Source organism: Sceloporus undulatus, chromosome 2, assembly GCF_019175285.1.
Source record: "Sceloporus undulatus isolate JIND9_A2432 ecotype Alabama chromosome 2, SceUnd_v1.1, whole genome shotgun sequence".
Classification (NCBI taxonomy): Eukaryota; Metazoa; Chordata; class Lepidosauria; order Squamata; family Phrynosomatidae; genus Sceloporus; species Sceloporus undulatus.
In genome coordinates, this window is record NC_056523.1 from 178,058,959 (window position 1) to 178,078,226 (window position 19,268).

Genomic DNA, 19,268 nt, shown 5'->3' on the forward strand with positions numbered 1-19,268 from the left:
AAAATGTAACCTTTCTAAGCTCTATGTTGTTCAGATTCCTGTATGATCATTTCTGGGTTGTGAACCATTAATGGATCCTCTCCTCATACTTTAACCAGGAAAAAAAAAACCTTTACAGAAATGGATAGAAATGTGCTCAGCTTTAAAGGGGCAAGGGAATGGAGAGTTGGTGGTATGTCATAAGGAATGCAAGAGATTCTGCTTTAGGATCAGCTGAGCACTTATTGTGCTTTGGCAAAAAGAGGGCTGCTTTAACCATCATATGATTCCTCAACACAGTTGAAGAACTGCTATTTTAAACATTGCTTTTGCTATCTCCATCAAAGGGGTAACAGTATGTATATTGACTTTGGTGAGCATCCGGCCTGACACTGTTGGGGAAATCCTCTTGCTGACGAGGCTAGAGAAGGATGCTGACCCTGTCACTATCCAGATACAGACCACGCATGCCCAGGTAAGAATAGTGGAAAGAAAAACTTTAAACAGCAGGTTCCCAAATGTGTGGCAAGGATTTTCATTCCCATAATTCTCCTTTTGTTTCTTAGATGTCTTTAAGTGCAGCACTCAGTGAGTTTGATGACATCTTACAGAAGCAGAAAGAGATCTCTAATTTCACTGAAAAGGAGGACTGGTGGACTGGTCGGATTACACTGGACAAAAGAATGAAGGTGAGGTATAGCCATTTGCAAGAGGTTACAGGTTGGCACTTATTATTGCCTCTGTATTAGAAGACTGGCTTCTCTCACCAAAAAGAGATACCAAAGCAGGATCAGCCTGTCATCTGTATGCTTGCACCTTGGTTTTGTGGCTCCAACCACTGCAGAACTATACACCACCACCACAACCACCGTCCTACACCATTGCAAACCATGGCAGTTTTCTCTTGATTGTTCACTCAGTAACAAAATGAACTTCTGACTCTGTAGTTTTACAGGCTTCTCTGGTGCAGAAGCATGTTTTAGCATCTTCCTCTGCAATTGTTCCTGAATTTTGCCTCCACTGTGACTGAATGGAGGTGTTTATAAGCATTTCTTGGGTAGGGGAATAGCATCTTCTTCAAATACATTTGGCTCTTGTGATTCTTGACACTTGCTGGGTTGCAGATTGGCAATACTGTCCCTTTTTGAGAGGTTCTTTCACTTCACAGGCTTTGACAGAGTCCCTGGAAACACATGTGCTGGGCTGCTGGAAGGGTGCCCTGTTACCTGCCTGTGAGGACCCCAGCTTGGTAGACGAAGTTGCCTGTCTGCAAATGTGTCTCAAGGAGTGTGGCTGTGAGGCGGTGGAACTGGCATTGCTCAAGGTGAGAGGCTTTTTAAAAAATAACTGAAATAGCTGTGAGTGAGCTGATGAATTAGATGAAAAGACTAGTCTTCTGTTTCAGACAGTAGCCAGAAGAGGAACAACTTAGTTTTCTACTTATTAGAAATCCCTCCCCCCCCACATAGTTCATATTTAGTTAATTTCTGTGATTTGCCTCCTTCCCCACAAACTAGAAAATATTTACAGCTTTTAATCATCATTCACAGGACATGTTCTGCAATCTCTTGTCTTAATTTTCTTCTGTTTTCTGTCAATCTGTGTTTTTTGTCTCTGCTCACACATCATGGTAAGAGACAACACAGTGTGTAGATTGTGTGGTGGAATCAAACTTCTATTGTCCTTCAACAGGCTATGCTGACTGGGTCACATCTCCTGACCCCACAACATGTGTGGCGCTTGACACAGGGGCTCAACCCAGCTCAACCTGAGAGAGCACAGAACTTTCTACAAGAGGCAGTGAACAAACTGGGAGACTGTACCGGTTCGGCATCAAATGGCCATGTCATCCTTGTGCTGGATAAAGTGAGTGCAAGAAACATTCTGTGCTGTTTTAGAGCTTATCTGTTTGGACTACACTTTCCTAGATCCTCCAGGTAGCATGGCCAGTGACTACTTCACACCAGAGGTGAGCAAATGACAACCCCAGGTAGCATTGTTGCATATTGGAAAAGGCAGTGGCTATGTTTTGGGTTCCCTTTACATTGGGGAATGGAATGCAACCTCTCGTAGCCAGAGGTATATCTTGGGTATAGTGGTTCTTTGGGCCCTGCTTTTGGAGAAAAAAACAGCTCATTGCTTTTTCCTCCCTCCCTCCCCTCCGTGAGAGAAGCATACTGCCATGTTCCTTTTATAAGTTGTGGTTGGGAGATGGCAAGAGGTATATCTTCTTCTTCTTTGATTGGATTGGTGTTCCATGGAATTTCAGAAATGGAATACAACTTCATTTTCAAGAACCGGAGGATGATTGTTAGTCAGTATCCCAGCCCAGACTCACTGGAACTATTTATAAAATTTCTCCACATGTCCTGTGTTACTGAATTTATTTCATTGCTCAGTTTAATTCAAGGTTGCTTAATGAATGTGACATTTAGCAGACATGCAACCCCTGAATGATACTAGCAGTTATGTCTTGTATAGACGTGGGAATTAACTGCTTTTCTTTGTTTCCAGCATCTGCAGAAGCTTCCCTGGGAAAACATCCCATGCTTGAGATCCCATTCGGTGACCCGGTTACCTTCTTTGCGTTTCCTCCCTAGCTACTCACTTACAAAAAAGGTAAAGGGTCCCTGCCCTATGAGATGATAGAATAGTCTCACCCTGGCATTGGTTTAAACCACATCATTTTTAAAAAGTGTTTTTAATAGTACAACAGATTAATGTTATAACTGAGCAGCATATCTTTTACATGTGTCTGGGTTCTGGGTAATATCTTCAGGGGAAGAGAGTTTAAGTAGGCATAAATGTGTCTGCGAAAGGCCTTATGTAGTGGATAAGAGATAGTGCTTGGGTAACCTTGTTTGTTCTGTGGCAGAAAACCTGACTCACTTGCTTGAGTCAACGGGATATGTTTCACTAGTGCACCTACTACCTATTTTTTACAGGAATTTAGTTTGAGAGATGTAGAAAGAGGTCATGGCTGGTGGATGCTTTGAAGACTAGTGAAGAATGTGTTCCCCTTCATATGTTGTTGGATCCCAGCTTACATCAGCCCCAATTAGTATAGTTGGGGATGATAGGAATTACAGTTAATTCTCCATTGCTATACTAGAGGGTTCCTTCCTGGCTCTGATTCTAAATGAGATTTTCACTTGGTTCAATATAAACATGTTTGTGCATTCGTGGGGTATTTGTTTATTCTCTTCATGAAGGAACAATCAACAGCATGTGGGTTATTTCCCTTGTACCATCTCAGAAAACATTTATGGACTGGTGTTCTGTACATCCAAGAACGATAAATTTACAATGAGTACCAAGTCACTCTTTCACTACAGCAGTGGTTGTCAAACTGTCACTCCAAGTGTTTTGGACATTAACTCTCAAAAGCCCCAGGTAGGTTGACCAATAGTCAGGAATTCTGGGATTTCAAATCCCAAACATCTGGAAAACCAAGGTTTGGGAGCTACTGCTCTATAGCAAAGGAGACAGCCAAACATACCGTATATATTTGTCTATAAGTCGACCTCGTGTATAAGTTGAGGTCAACTTTTAGGACCAAAAATGTGGGTACAGTGGTACCTCGGGATACGAAATACCCAGGTTACGAAATTTTCGGGATACGAAAAAATCCCATAGGGAATCATTGTTCCGGGTTACGAATGTTTTTTCAGGTTACGAAAAAACTTTTGGTGCTTTTTTCGGCTTTTTCGCACGGAATCGCGGCTTTTCCCCATTAGCGCCTATGGCAATTCGGCTTACGAAGGCTTTTCGGGTTACGAAAGCGGCCGCGGAACAAATTAATTTCGTAACCCGAGGCACCACTGTATTTATATGACCCGTAGATACGTAGAGGGTCAGACTTAAGGGGCCAGTCCAGCTGGGGAGAGGCTGCTGACGAATGTACGCCCTTGGAAGTCTTTCCCCAGCTAGGCTTTCCCCCCGCAGAGGAAGCCCAGCAAAGGAGAGACGCCAGGGTGAATGTGCGCCCTTCCCGGGCTCTCCCCAACTTGGCTGCCCCTTGCAGAGGCAGCCCAGCTGGGGAGAAGCTTGGTTGAAAGACCTATTGCCCCGTGCATAAGTCTACCCAGGATTCTGGAGACTACTTTGGGGCAAAAATTTTCTCGACTTATAGTCAAGTATATATGGTAGCTGCACAACAAAGACAAGGATTTGCATGATTAAAAAAATATTTCATATAGTGCAGACTCTGGCTCCTCTCCTAGGGCTTTCTCTTACCTTTGCTGAGTCCTCTTTCTTTCCTTCTGCTTGGTCCTCTTCCTGAGTTCTACTCTGAGCCTCTGGGAAAGTTTGTGTCTGTCACGAGAATCGGTTAAATTGCTACTCGATAGCAAGTTTGTGTATTCTGCAATTTGTTTAAGACAGCAAAGAGGTTAAACGATCAGTGCAGGATGCTGTTAATTTTGAGAAGAGGGCAATGAAATTTTAGTGATACTGAAACATGAGATAGAGGAGCCACTTCACATCAATGTGTGCTTTTTCTTATTTTGTTTGTTTCCTACTCTGACTCGGAAGGCTGCCCTCCTCTTATCAAGACCATGTTTAGAGAAAATCTTTCCAGGTTGAAATCCTAAGTCCATGCTGCCTTTATTCCAACTAATAAAATAACTTTTTTATTATCTTCCAACAGTATCAAGAAGAAACAGTCCTCAACCGTGGTGTCAATAGCACCAAGACCTTCTATGTCTTGAATCCCCACGGAAACCTTCCTGGGACAGAGAAGATGTTTGAAGATTGGTTTCAGAGGTACATGTCTGCACACACATGTATGATGTATATATTTACATATGCACAGAATTTGGAAATATTCCTTTTTTGCACTATGCCTCCCAGAATCCACCAGTTACCATGGCCACTAGTGATGCTGGTTAGGGGATTCTGGATTGTAGTTCAAAAAGTAACTTTCTAGAAAGAAGTCATTTTGCACATTCTATAGAGAGGACTTGGATCCTTCATACCAGATGCATTCCTAGTACTTAATAGATGTGAGTCTGCAGAGTTTATTAAGCTGAACAAGTTGGCACTGCTTGTCTAACTTTTCTCTTGATCACCTGGTAGAGAGCCTGGATGGGCTGGAGTGGTGGGACAGACTCCTGATCCAGACCAAGTACCCTTGGCCCTTGAAGAACGTGATCTTTACATGTGAGTATATCTTATGGACTCTGTGTTAAGCCAGCAAAGAAAGTGGAGGCTGATGGCTTTGCCATAATGGAGTGAGGAAACCTAGTGGGTAAGCCTCTCCAGTAGCTCTAAAAAGGAGAAATGGCTTGTGTGTCTGACACCGATTGCCCTGGCCAAGGTATTCTTGTCTGTTCTGTTTTTTGATTGCACAAGCTGAGATTTAATGAAGTTGTTCTTCTAGCTCTCCAAAATGTATGAGGTGTTGTTGTTTTTCACACCATGACAATTGATGGAGATTAAATTAGCAAAAGCTCATAGAGAAGCAACAAGAGGGAAAGGAAACTAAGTAGCAGAGCAGCATTCTTTCTGAAGACATTTAATACTGCTGTACTGTTTTAATTGAAGTTAAAAAGTCCAAGAAGTGGTTTTGTGAAAACAAGACTTCAGAAACAAATGACAACTTCACTTCATGTTGATTTTTAAAGATGGGGCTCCTGTTTCTTTTCCACCCCTTTGCACTTAATTTTAATTTACCATAGCAGAGTTTAATGACACTGCAATAATCCCTCTTTGCTTTTTTTTTAAGGATTACTCCTCATAGAAAGCTCCATATGGAAAACTTGGAATAAGAGTTTGTCATTGTCCTTAGGTTTCAAGGCTAGGGCTTTGGTACAAGGGAAGGGGAGAAAAGGAAAGTGTTAAAGGAGGCAAGTCATTTTTCCATTGCAAGAGTTGGCAGGATTTAAAGGGTATGTTAAATGCAAACTGGGACTTGTTAGCAATCGAGTTGGTTTTCTACATGTGAGGGAGGAGACTGGCCTCCTAGAAGGCTCTGTGCTTTGTGCCAATAATAGGGGCAGACAGCCTTTGACTATTCCCATTTGCAGCCACAGGGTCACTGTGGGTCTGTGTGTGTGTAAAGCAGTCTCCCCAGCATTGCTGATCTGAAGGTTGAAGCCACACTACACTGTTGGTTCATCTTGAAAAGGGGAGTAGGATTCATCCTCTCAAAAGCTTCCTTCTTCTCTTGATGGATGCAGTGGGTTCAAGATAATGAAGCTCCATCATGGTGTTAGGTTTCTCCTCGAGAAAGAATTGTTCAGTAATTGTGAGAGTAAGTGGGGTTGGCATGTCTCACAATCCTTTGTTTCCAATTACTGGTGGCTGTGTTTGTGTTTCAACTCTCCTTTTCTACAGAGAAGGAGCTGAGGTTTTAGTAGAAAGAATGTTTACACTTTTAGTTCATCTGGGCATGGTGGCCTTATTTTGTGCCTTTTTTCCTGCCCTTTCCTGTAGCTATGCTGGACATGGTGCTGGTGCACGTTTTGTAGACTCCATCCTTAAAGTGGACTGCAGGTCTGTGGCTCTTCTCTTTGGTTGCAGCAGTGCTGCTCTTGCAGTGCAAGGTAATCTGGAAGGAACTGGTGCTGTCCTCAAGTTCCTTATGGCAGGATGGTAAGTTGTTTTACTTGTTGGTCTTTCTCTCTCCCCTCTAAACATGAACCTTCCATGACCTAGAACCTGACGTTTTGGGGCAGTGATTTCCATATGGCTTGCTATGCAAAGGGTGAAGTATGCCTTGAAAAAATGAGGCTGTTACAGTATGCTCAGTGCCTCCCCCATCCTATGTATGCTGGGACAAAGAGACATGCAACATTAGCTGCCAATATATGAGTATGGGATCTCATGGGAGGGAGGCAAGGCATAATACTGTTCTCTAAGGCAATACCAGAAAATCCTGAAAGTGTTTTTGTTGCGTAAAAGGAAAGTATTTTGTCCCTAAACCCTGTGGTGCCTAAAAGGAGGGTGGAAGTCGCCAAGTTTGCAAAGTGTACTTGCCTCTCTTTCCAGCAGCTTAACTGTCGTATTTGTGCTCTAAACACTCATATATACAGTGCACTTATGGGAGTAGTATTTTTTAATTGGAAGGTATTATCTCTGTGTCAAATTGACTAGTGAGCATTAGTGGAAGTTATGTTCTCTTAAAAAATGTGGGATTGTCTTGGCTATCAAGTACAAGGAATCTAACTGTTTGCCATAGAAGTATCTCTCTGCATTGCCCCTGTGAGCAGTTTTTTTAAGCATCAATAGGATGGATATGGGCACAGATGGTGCTTCCTTTGCATCTAAAAGCTGAGCTGGATGCTCTTAACTCCGAAAATACATTGGATATTATCTCTGGTTTTAGAAGGCAATGCCACAGACAGAATTGAGCCAAAAAAGAAAGCTTTTCTGTAGAAAATCCTAATGGAATTGAACAATGATTATGTTTTAGTGAAACTAACAAATAGAAATTAACTAACAAATAAGCAATAGAGAAAAAGCTTGGTGAAAACAAAAAGAGCTGCACCCACCCACCCCAGTCCAGTTCCCAATGCAGATCATTCACCAAGACAACAAAAGCTGTCTGAGGGCCTGTTACAGACTGCCAAAATAAAGCTGCTTCGGGTCTCTTTGGAGGTATGCTGTTTAAATGATGCATGCATCCTAAGAATCTGAAAGCTGCACCAAAGCTGCACTCCAGTGCTTAGGAATGGAGTGTGGCTTTGGCGCAACCTCCTGACTCTTAGGACCCATGCATCATTTAAATAGCATACCTCCAAAGAGACCCGAAGCAGCTTTATTTTGGCAGTCTGTAACAGGCCTCAATCAAACAGCCAGGCCTGAAGCCAGACTGAAATGGATCTATCTGTTTCATCCAGGAACCCTGGAACTAGAAGGCTTCAATATGCTCCAAGTCCTGGCAGAAAAATGGAATATAAATGACTAGCTGGTAATTTTCTAATATGATGAGGTTCAGGGTGTGTTTATTTTTTCTCAGTGTTTCAATTCAGAAACACAAGAACAAGTCAGTTTGAAATCTAATCCTAGATACAGCAGTTCAAACAGAGCATCAGTCATCTTTGATCAGGTTTCTCCAGCCATGCAGTCTGGGGATGTTGGGAAATATGTTCAATGTTTTTGGAGGGGAAGGTGATTTAGGTTCTTTTGGATCTTCCTTTTTAAAAAAAAAGAAAAGAAAAGTTAAAATGTTGTTATTAAATATTAATAAATTACACAAACATTCCTAAACTAATGATAACATGCAGTAAACAGCACTTAGATAACAAACATAGCATAACATAACATAAAATGACTTCTTCTCCTTTATTATGTATATTTCATTTATAATCATTCCTTGACTTTCTAATATTGATTTAAATTCCTGCTTTGCATTTTTGTATTTAGTTTCTGTTGGATCTTTCAGTACCATTGACTGCAGTATTCTTCTGAGAAGGGACTTGGAAGCACTGTTTTGCAGTGATTCCAATCCTACCTAAAAGGTGTGCCCAGAAGGTGGTGCTGGCGGATTCATGTTCCATATCCTGGCCATTGGTCTGTGGTGTTCCTTAGGGTTCTCTTTTGTCTTCCATGCTGCTTAACATATAAATGACATTACAGAGAGAGGTGATTGGGAGTCCTGGAGTTCAGTGTCACCAGTATGCTAATGACACTGAACTCTATTTCTCCTTTCTATTTAATTTCAAGGATGCTGTCTCAGTACTAAACCAGTGTCTCTTGTCGGTAATGGACTGGATAAAGGCAAAAATACTGAAACTTAATTTAGACAAGACAGAGGTACTCCTGGTCAATTTGGAAGGAAGATTAAGAAATAGGACTTCAACCTGTGCTGGTGTGTGTATGTGTTGCACACTCCCTAAAATCTTAGGTTCATAGCTTGGGCATACTCTTAGTCAGAGCCCTGAATCTGAAGGCCCAAGTTTCAGCAGTGGCCAGGAAATTATTTATACACATAAATCTAGTGTGGCAACTATGCCTATTCATGAAGATTTCAAAACTGGTCTTGGTAACAGATGCCTTGAATACATCTAATTTGGATTACTGTAATTAATTTTATGTGGGTCTGTGTTTGGAAAATTTATCAGGCCTAAAATGCTGCAGCTAGACTAATGACTGGGGCTGCTTATAGGCAGCATATAACTCCCTTGTTGAACATTTTCACTGGCTACTGGCCTGTTTTCAGGCACAGTCCAAAGTGTTGGTTATGACCTTAAGCCCTTATAAGGCTTAGGGTATTTGAAAGGCTGTATTTCCTCATACCAGCCGCCTGAGTCTGATGATATTCAAGGGATGGCTTGCTTTTGTTCCCACCACCCTCCAGGCTCACTCGATGAAGACACAGGAGAGCGTTATCTGCATAGCTGCTGTTAGACTGCATAACTCTCCTGAGGGAGCCATGGTTGCCCCCTCTGTCCTCTTTTTGCCTGCAGGACCTTGCTATTGGCATAGCCCTTCAGAGTTTAACTGGTTGGGGTAGTGGGATAGCATGGGTGTGATGTTTTTTAAAATATGTATTTTTAATTATTTTTAAATGAATGCCTTAAAAGTAGAATCTTAATTGGATTGGTTGTTTAACAGCTTTTAACTTTGGTACCACATAATGTTAGCTATTTTGTTTCAACTTATACTGTAAGCCTCTTTGAATCCTATTTTGGGATACAAATGAGTCCTCATTTGGGATATAAATGAGATAAAAGTTAAAATTTCTTCCTTTTCCTCTTCCCTTTGTTTTCCAGTCCCCTAGTGCTGGGTAATCTCTGGGATGTGACTGATCGAGACATTGATCGCTTCATGCAGGCGCTTCTGAAGAACTGGCTCAAGGCAGGATCTGGAGCGCCTCTGCTCCAACATGTCATTCAGTCACGTCAGGCTCCCAGACTCAAATACATGATTGGTGCTGCCCCCATAGCTTATGGTTTACCAGTTTCTCTACAGTAGAAAAGATGAGAAGAGCATGATATTTGGAGTTTAGTGGGAGAGATTTGGAAGGATCTGGATGGATTTTTCTTCAACTCTGACCTGCTTTAAATGCGAACTGCTTGTGGATAAAAATTTTCAGAGGATATAGATATAAATTTAAGAAAACTAGTTTGGTCGACAGTTGCCTGGCCATATATTATATTGAAGGGTCTGTATTTTACAGGAGATGTTTCTATCTAAGCTGCTCTTTCAAATATGTAACATTTGCACAATGTACAAATTTTGAATTTCAGAAATTATTATACGTTTTCTTAAAATCTATGAATTTTAATGTTTCAAAACCTTAATAAAGTTTAAATCAAATGAATATTTTTTTATTACGGTTGATTACCAGCATAAAACAATATAAAAGAGTACAATATTATACAATGCCCAATAGGAAAAAAAACAAAACAATGCAAATGGTAGAGTACAGATACAATAGGAATACAGCTTGGAGGCCATAAATTCAAATAACTATATAGAGTGAACTCCCGTCAAATACAAATACTAGATGAAATCAATAGAGTAAAAGTTAAGACACCATTTTTCGTCTACAAGCTATTGCAGCAATGCAAAAACTTGTCACCTTGGTTGTAATCCCTGGCTGCTGATTGGCCAGAAGCTAATCAATGTAAAATGTATCAGGTTTACCTTGTATTTTTTGTAAAATTGGTACTATAAAACAACACTGCAGATCCCAGTAAAAGTGCAATACAATAAAACATGCCCCACTGTTTCTACCTCCCCAGGCCCACAAGGACATAAATGTTCATAAAATGGTTTGTTATTGTATCTTCCTGCAAGTAAGGCCGATGGAAGTACATAAAATTTATCCAGAGTAAAGGCTTTCCTATACTTTTTTTTCCAGATACGCAGCAAGGACAAAGCCTCTCCCACTGTCTTTAAAAGTTGAGTGTAAAGAGGCTGCACTTACAGTATATGATTTTGTAGTCTAGCATCTCTTCCTGTGTGTGTGTTTGACAGAGAGTAGTCTTGTACTTGCGTCATGTGCTATTGTCACTGGCATGTGATTCTTGAGAAATTATGTCTAACCTTTGGTGGCTTTATCTTTCTAGTCCAAGATTTATGGCAATATACAGTGTGCCCGCATCATACATTTACAGTGCTATAGAAATAAACGATAATATAATAATAATACTAACATACATGGGTGTCCCTTATGCAGCTTTCAGCGTACGCTGAAAGCCACACGACAGAAATAATGGTGTGTGCGCCCACAACGTGCATGAGCCCCATTATTTTCAATGGGGCTCAAGCGTACACATTATTTGCCTTACACAGAGGGGAGGGGTCGAGTAGCAATTTAACCGATCCTCTTGACAGACACAAACTTTCCCAGAGGCTCAGTCAGATTAGAACTCAGGAAGAGAGCCAAGCACATTCTCTGCTGCCTGCCTTCTTCCTCCCACATGAGGAGCAATCAATGGAAGAATGGTCTTCCCATCAGTAAGTCTCTACAGGAAGAGGAAGGCTGGAATCTTATAAATGCTTACTGGGCACTAAGGCCCAAAACACACTGCAGAAATAATCCAGTTTGAGACTGCTTTAACTGCCCTGGCTGAGTGCTAGGTAATCTTGGGAACTGTAGTTTATTGTGGTCCCAGAGCTCTCTGACTGAAGGTTCATTGTCTCGCAAAACTACAGTTCCCAGAATTCCCTAGCATAATTGAGCCAGGGCAGTTAAAGCAATCTCAACCTGGATTATTTCTGCGGTGTGTTTTGGACCTTTATAAACATGTCCTAAGGTCAGGGATGATGGGAGTTGCAGTCCCAACACTATCTGGAAGGCACAAGCATCCCCCCCACTGCCTCTAACCAGGGCTGCATCCACATTGGAGAAATAACCCGGTTTGGCACCACTTTAATTCTTTCTGGCTCGAGGATATGGAATTCTGGGAGTTGGGAGTTTGTTGTGGACTCAGAGCAGAGCTCCGCTCTGAGCCCCACAACAAACTCCAACTCCTAGAATTCCATAGCCTTGAGCCAGGGCAGTTAAAGCGGTGCCAAACTGGGTTATTTCTCCGGTGTGGATGCTGCAGCCCCACTTTATTTTAGCATTTACACCAATTCCTGGACTGCATCTGTGCTGCAGAACTGACCCAGTTTGGCACCCATTTCACTACTACCATGGTTCCATGCTATGGAATGCTGGGATTTGTCGTTTGAGAGAGATTTGGCCTTCTCTGAGGAGTGTGTGTGTCTGTGCTTTGACTGTGAGTTCCTGCATGGCAGAATGGGGCTGCACTGAATGGCTTTGTAGTCTCTACCAACTCCTCTATTAATCTGAGAGAGAGGGCACAAAACTACAAATCCCAGCGTTCTACAGCACTGAGCCATGGCCAGTTAAAGCGGGGGTCCAAGGTCACTAGTCTGCAATGCAGCTATGCCTGCACTGAGAGAGGAAATTCCCAGAAACAGGAAGTGATGTCATAGAGGCCTCGCCATAGGTCGGAGGCTAGAGAGGCCCTTCCCTCCTCCCCTCCAGTGCGCAGCAGGTAACATTTCGGAGCTCTCTCTGCCGCCGCGTGGAGTGCTGAAGAACCGCGGACCAGGTGAGGGAGCAAGCGGAGGACCCCGACCCGGATGGCCTGCCTGCTCTAAGGTCCCCAAACACACACCCCAGGAGATCCGTTGAGACTGCTTTAACTGCCCTGGCTCAGTCTAGGGAATCCTGGGACTGTGTAGTGGCTCATGCTAAAGATGCTTGGAGCTGCAGGCTGTGAGACATTTAGTCTTCTCTGCAGGAGAGCTCTGGTGCCACGTAACTACAGTTCCCAGGATTCCCTAGCACTGAGGCCTGGGCAGTTAAAGCGGTCTCACAAACTGGATATTCTTGCATTGTGTTTTTTGGGTCTAAGAGGAATATCATCCCAAATCCCAGGGTGACCAGGTGTCCCCTAACTGCAGAATGTGGGCATTCAAGGAAAAAAGGAAGGCGTGGCTGAATAGAAGCTCAAAACACCCCTATAAAAGGGTAAATACATGCGCTTGTCCTGCTCAAAATGGAGGACATGCTGACCTTGCTCCTGGACAAGAAGCTGAAATGTAGGGCATGTCCTAGAAAAGGAGGATGCCTGGTCACTCTGGGTGACAGACTCGTCTGAGGAAGGAGGCTCAAGTCTGGGGAAGGAGCATAGGCTCCCAGCTTCTCTCTGTCACTTAAATTTCCAAGGGTCTGCAAGATCAGGCTGATCACATGTCCTCCAACTTCAGAGGAGGACAAGGCAGGACAAGATGTGGGATGGTCAAGAAAAACGGATGACACAATCAAGTCAAAGCTCAAAATACTTCTCAAAAGGGAGGATATTTTGACATTCCTTCTGGATAGATGGTTGGAATGTAAGACAGGTCCTGGAAAAAGGAGGACCTCTGGTCACCCAGCCAGCCCAAATCCACAAAACACTAATACCTTTGTGGTATACAGGGCACAAAATACATGATGTTGGCTTTCAAAACGCCAGTAGCTCCTTCATCAAAAACTGTTTGGGTTTTTAAAATGTGGATTTTAGCTATTACTGTACTATTGGTAGTTATCTCAGTTCTTTTTTTGTAGACCAGGGTGGTGAATCTGTGGCTTTCCATGAATCCTAGCCAATTTGAGTTAATCTGGCAGCATTTAGAAGGACCACACATTTCCTATCCCTCAAGTGATGCTCCTGGTAGCAACAATATATATATATATATATATGAATGCCTACTTCAGATATAGTTGGCTGGTGGAGGCTGTGGATCTCTCACTGCTGAATTTTGGGTTTTCTGTGCCTTTTTCTAGGAAGTTGAATTCCTTTCTTCATCCATTGCGCAACTTAAAGTGGTGCAGACAAAATATGTGGAAGCAAAGGATTGTCTGACCGTCTTGAATAAAAGCAACGAAGGTAAGTATTGTCTGTTGTCCAAATATATATGCTGTTCCCGCAACTCTTCCCAGAACATGAGCTCAGAGTGAGCTGTAACAATTAAAATATAGAACAGCAAGAACAAATGACTGTGAAAGTCATACTTTTCAGTAAGCAGATGCAATGTCAAAATGAACCAACCTTTTTAAAGCAGAGGTGAAGATAGATGTGAATTCTAACCATCTTCCAAATCTGCTAGAAAGCCCAAATACAGTGTATAACAAGCAGTAATGTGAAAGAAGTCAAGACCCTACAATTTTAAATTCCGAAAGGAGTGGACTTTACGTCTCAAATTGGTTAGTTGTCCATAATTGGTCCAATAAAATATAGGTGAGGGAACAGTACTTGACTTTTCCTAAGACTTTGTTTGGAGGTTTTGTGCCTCCATTTCCTTTCTGGTCAACATCTTGCACTAATCTGTGCATTTTTGAAACTACCAAATTCATTTCCTCACTGACTGTACTAACTGTACAAATGGCAGTGCATACTCTGTGGCCTAATGTGATCCCAGAGATGCAAAATAATAGGTTTAAACTGTAGCCCTATGCATGTCTCCTCAGAAGTAAGTTCCATTTAATTTAACTGAACTTAGTCCCATAGGAGTAGGTACTGGATTACAGCCTAAACCTTCTAATTTGAGGTGCAGGTGAAACTTGAACATGTCATCAACTCCACTTGCTATCTCAATTATTCTCCTTCTGTATCTTTGAGTAAAACTGTTCTTTCTCTACAGTGATTGTATATGTTAAAAATGCTTAAACATTTCTCATACTTTCAGAATAGTAGATTTATTTGTGAATTTTAATGGTCTACTGAAACAGTTTAGTTGTATGATTTGAAGGGGAGAAGCTTATTCTGTTCCCCTGGTTTTGGATTGTGAGGGCTTTTACAAGTTTGAGCTCAATACTTTTGTTTTCCCTTCTCTCTTTAGTTTTGTTCCATAAAAGAAGAAGACACAGGTTACTGTGCTATTTTAGGGACTGGTGTGAAAGATGCTTTGAAGACATTCTGGACTCCCTGTGACTCAAATTATTTTTTACTTTGTCACAAAAGGTAGTTGGTGAATTATACTGAACTGAGCTTTAGCATCACCTTGAAAACCCTTTTGGGCAGAGCTGTGCTCAGGAGTGGAATAGTTCTGGAGATTTTCTCTTGTGTAAAATATATTTATATTTCCCCCCCTCTGTAGGTAAAGAGTTACTGGTTCCGCTCTCCAGCTCTGTATCCTTTCCCTGAGAATGCTACAACCTGATAAAACTTCTATTTCATAAAACAGTTTTTCCATTCAGTAACTTGACAGTTAGGTTCATTTGCAGCAGAGTGTCTTTATTTATTCAGTGATGTATTAGTTGTGTGTATATTCTGCCTTTTCTGTAATGACCTCAAGGTGGTGTATGAGGCTCCTCTTCAGCTATATTTTATCCAGTTCTCTGTCTGGTTGAGAGAAATTCATTGGGCCCAAGGGAGTTTCATAGCCCGGCATGAGACTGTAATTGGATCTCCCAAACCCCATTCCAACCACTGTGCTCCCTTCCCATCTCTCTTGTACCTTTGTATCTCTCTGGGTTTTTCTGGAGAGCTATCCACACACTCTCCTGAGGTGTACACATTTGCACATGTGTCCAGTGCATGGTTATTAGAACAGCAGGAACTCTCATATCTCATGGAGTTTTCTGTTCAGGCTCCTGAATAGAAGACTGTGGACCACTGAGAATCTTTTAGCACCCAAGTAAAGGTAAATATTGTCTTAGTTAACTGAATGCCCCATCTTCAGCACCATGCTTTTCTTCCCCATGGCTCTTGAATTTAGTGCCCCTTGTCCCAGATTTCTTTGTGAAAATTGTTGGTTCTGGAATAAGCTGTTTGTTTAAAACAAAATTGGTGGTTTTAAGTAAGCAGGGGGTAGTCTGACAACATTGCTGGAAACCTTTCTCCTTCCCTTGATACTGGGGTCCGCAGAGAGGTGCCACTCTTAACTATATAGGGAGTTACTCATCCTAGGAACTACTTGCCTCTCATAATATTGCAGTTTTACATATCATAATTATTAAGTTCACAAACTCAAATAAATCATGATGACATCACTATACAGATTAAATCAACAACCCCTCAGGCTGCTACTGTCTGTGCAAGCTAAAATATTCTGCACAACTTCCAGGGAAACATGAGGTACTGTAATTTGTATTTGCATGGGTTATCTTAACCATTGTACTTTATTTGTGCTTCTTTTCTTTTGAGCACAAATCCATCAGGGGCAAGCATCTTATGTACTTCACTTTCAGCTCTCAGAAGCTATCTGCCTTCCTGTTCAGTTAGAGCAGGGGTAGGCAACTTTTTTGACCCGGGGGCTGGGTTGCTGTCCCTCAGACAACTGGGGGGCCGAAGCCAAAAAAATAAATAATTAAATAATAGAAATTATATAAATAAATAAACCGGGACAAATGTAGGACAAAATTTTCAAATCGAGGACACTTTTTTTTTAAAAAAATGGAGGACACACGAAAAAATTTTGCTTTTAAAAAAATGTTAATATAAATGCATGTTTCTGAGGCTTCTATAGACAATTGCCCTCCTTGCCCACCGCTTGGCCCCACTTGCCTCCCTTGCCCGCCTCCTCCTGATAGACCAAAGGCCCCGGTGGCAATCGGCGGCAGGACCGGGCTGGGGCCGGTCCCAAGGCCTCACCGGGCCAGATCCGGCCCACGAGCCGCAAGTTGCCTACCCCTGAGTTAGAGGTATGTAATTTTAGAACTGTTTTAAGAAAAAGTGACCGGTTATCTCCAGTCTCTAACAAAGAGCTCATAAATAATCCAGCAGGGAGCAAGAGAGATCTAGTCAAAGTTACTGGGAAGCCAAAATTAAAAACTAGCATTCAGAGCTCTGCCTTCTCCTCTGTTGCCTAGAAATAGTGGAATGCAAGCCAATCACCAATGGAATGCAACACTTTACTTCAGGGCAGGGGAAAGGGTGACCCCAAGTACAGCATCCTGGACTCCTCCTACTCCCCATAAACAAAAAAATGCACTTTTCTCATGCACACATATAAAAAGGACAAAACACTTGTGGAGAATTCATCATTTAAAGGCAATGGGACTAGTAGTCAAGCCTATTTCAGACCCAAAATAGCATTTTTAAAATAAACTAAACATAACCTTCCAGTTAACTTCCTTCCACCCATACCATAGACGTTAACAAAATGATTACATCAATCAATAATGATAGGGAAGGTTTGTTCTTTCACATTGGTACACTTCATCTGAGTGAAATACTTCTGAGTTCCCCCAGTGTGCCTGCTTCTCAGTATCTCTCGTGTTTTGTCCTAGGTGGCAAACTTAATACTTCCTTTCTTGTTTGTTTGTTTTTCTCCACCAGCTCTTATATATTTCCTTAACTCTTCCTATAGATGTATGTTCCTGGAAAGCTTTCAGATGTCAGCAGTGTCTTAATAGATGTAGGGACAGGTTACTATGTAGAAAAGGTAAGGTACTCCTTTATGTGAAATTGGTTTTGGGCTAGTCATAATCTAAGGAAGTAAATCTTTGGAACCTGCTGTAGTCTCAACCTCCACCATTTTTTTGCCTCAGTGTTCAGTGAGCTCATCTTAAAGGTCACTGTTTTGGATCCTGAAAATTGATAATTTTTGACTTTAGCTCATTTGCCAGAGTGGTCTGAGTCAAGAGCAGAGGTAAGGAACCAGTGCTCCTCTGGATGTTGTACAATAGCTTCTGCCAGCATAGCTAGTGGTGAGGGGTGATAGGAGTTGGAGACCCAAAACATCTAGGGTCATAGCTTCCTCACCCATTCTAGACTTAGTTTTTTAGGCACCTTAATCCATTGATTAAAGTGATGTGCTGAAACCTACCCTAATCAAGGTCTGCCTTATGCAGCAATATTTTCTTGTATTCTGTGTTGAAGAAACTGGTGTAAAGATCACTTTTTCAGTTTGTACTCAGAGCTCCTTCAGGTGGACAGTGCAGTTATGTTTGCAGCCCCAAAGTGCTTTGGCATGTTGGGACAGGCACAAAATGGGGCCAGTGGACTTTCTTGGTGCCATTTTATCCAAGGTTTATGAAAGGAAAAGTTTTTTGAGACTGTAGGAAGTGCTTTAGCTAACCACAACCACCACAAAAAATCAGATATGGGAAGATGGCTTCTGGGTAGATATACTATTATTCAGTAAGAAGCCTCTCTCATTTCACACCTCTTGCACCAGAGATTCATCCTGCTAGTGTGTACAACAGATCATAGACCACTCCTGGGTATCCATTCTCATTTAATTTACTTTTTGGTAGCATCCACACTACCTGCATTTGAAATGAAGTGGCCTTTATAAAGATAAATATATTGCCGTTGAAATAAGACTTTAGTGAAAGACTAATTAAAATTGGGTATGCCTCTCAGAAAAATGTGTAACCAATTTCAAAGGAAGGAATTTCATAAGGATAGCTATATTGCACATACTTCTATAGTATAAGTCCACAATGCATCTGAACATAAAATGTTCAGGGGGAATTGCCACCCTGCATAGGAAGCATGTCAGAGTGATCAATCTCAGCAGACGCTTTGGTCCCAAGCATGCCAGTGGTCTGAGATGTTAAGTGTAGTGTTGTCCAAAACATCTGGAGGAATCCAAGTTGGGGAGGTTTGGTTGAAAGAACTTTGTTTATGCACATTTCTGGCTTGACATTCTCTGGTTTGGAAAGAAAGCTATATTGGGATATGCAGAGGTGTCATGGTGCCTTTGATCTTACAGTCAGTGGATGATGCCAGAGACTTCTTCAAAAGGAAGATTGATTTCCTGACAAAACAAATAGAGAAAATCCAGCCTGCCCTGCAGGAGAAACATGCAATGAAGCAAGGTAAGACTTGGAACTGGTGATTTTTCAACTAGTTTTAGCAGCCAGCTAGAATGAATTGTTGACCCTCTTTGTCTCTTCTTATACAGCCGTGATAGAGATGATGAGCCAGAAGATTCAGCAACTAACAGCAGCAGGAGCTTCACAGGCAGCAGCAACAAAGGCCTAGCGAACACAGGTTATTCGTCTATCTTTATGGTTCGCCTTTTTGTGATATAGTCCAACATTGCACCTTAAGGTGCAACACTCCAGCCAACTGAAAGTATGGTGTGGGTTTTAGTGGTGGGGGGGAGAGGAGGGTGCCTCAATTGTTTGTTTGAATGTATGTGGAATTCTAGTATGGCCCTCATCTTGGAACAATGACATCTTGAGGATCCGTCTGTTTGCACTGACAAGCTTTCAGTAGTTCTGTGGCTGGAATAGTTGTATGCTAAACTTCAGTGAAAACTCTGTTATTTGTAAATGCATTTGTACAAAATAAACAGGTAGTATTACAGAACACATAACATGTATACTGCCTAGTTGGTCTTCAGAAATATAAGAGGTCACTGCAAAGAGGTGAGATAGGGAAGTG

At 41.8% G+C, this 19,268-nt stretch overlaps 2 protein-coding genes across 3 annotated transcripts in view; both read left to right on the forward strand.

Annotated features, from left to right (window-relative positions):
* The window catches only part of ESPL1 (extra spindle pole bodies like 1, separase), a 46,683-nt gene extending 36,458 nt beyond the window's left edge, over window positions 1–10,225 (forward strand). For both annotated transcript variants that reach the window (XM_042450237.1, XM_042450236.1), the window contains exons 23-31: window positions 327–454; window positions 546–668; window positions 1,148–1,303; window positions 1,672–1,845; window positions 2,494–2,598; window positions 4,628–4,743; window positions 5,056–5,139; window positions 6,415–6,573; window positions 9,696–10,225. In XM_042450237.1, the coding sequence (XP_042306171.1) occupies window positions 327–454; window positions 546–668; window positions 1,148–1,303; window positions 1,672–1,845; window positions 2,494–2,598; window positions 4,628–4,743; window positions 5,056–5,139; window positions 6,415–6,573; window positions 9,696–9,897 (1,247 nt within the window). In that variant the 3' untranslated portion in view covers window positions 9,898–10,225. The remainder of the gene's footprint in view (window positions 1–326; window positions 455–545; window positions 669–1,147; window positions 1,304–1,671; window positions 1,846–2,493; window positions 2,599–4,627; window positions 4,744–5,055; window positions 5,140–6,414; window positions 6,574–9,695) is intronic.
* Window positions 10,226–11,373: 1,148 nt separating this feature from the next.
* On the forward strand, window positions 11,374–19,197 carry PFDN5 (prefoldin subunit 5). Its single transcript, XM_042447609.1, has 8 exons — window positions 11,374–11,388; window positions 12,428–12,485; window positions 13,156–13,166; window positions 13,715–13,817; window positions 15,028–15,059; window positions 17,242–17,316; window positions 18,592–18,697; window positions 18,784–19,197. Exons 1-8 carry the CDS (start codon window positions 11,374–11,376, stop codon window positions 18,861–18,863), a joined length of 480 nt encoding a protein of 159 aa, XP_042303543.1. The 3' UTR covers window positions 18,864–19,197.
* Window positions 19,198–19,268: the final 71 nt, after the last annotated feature.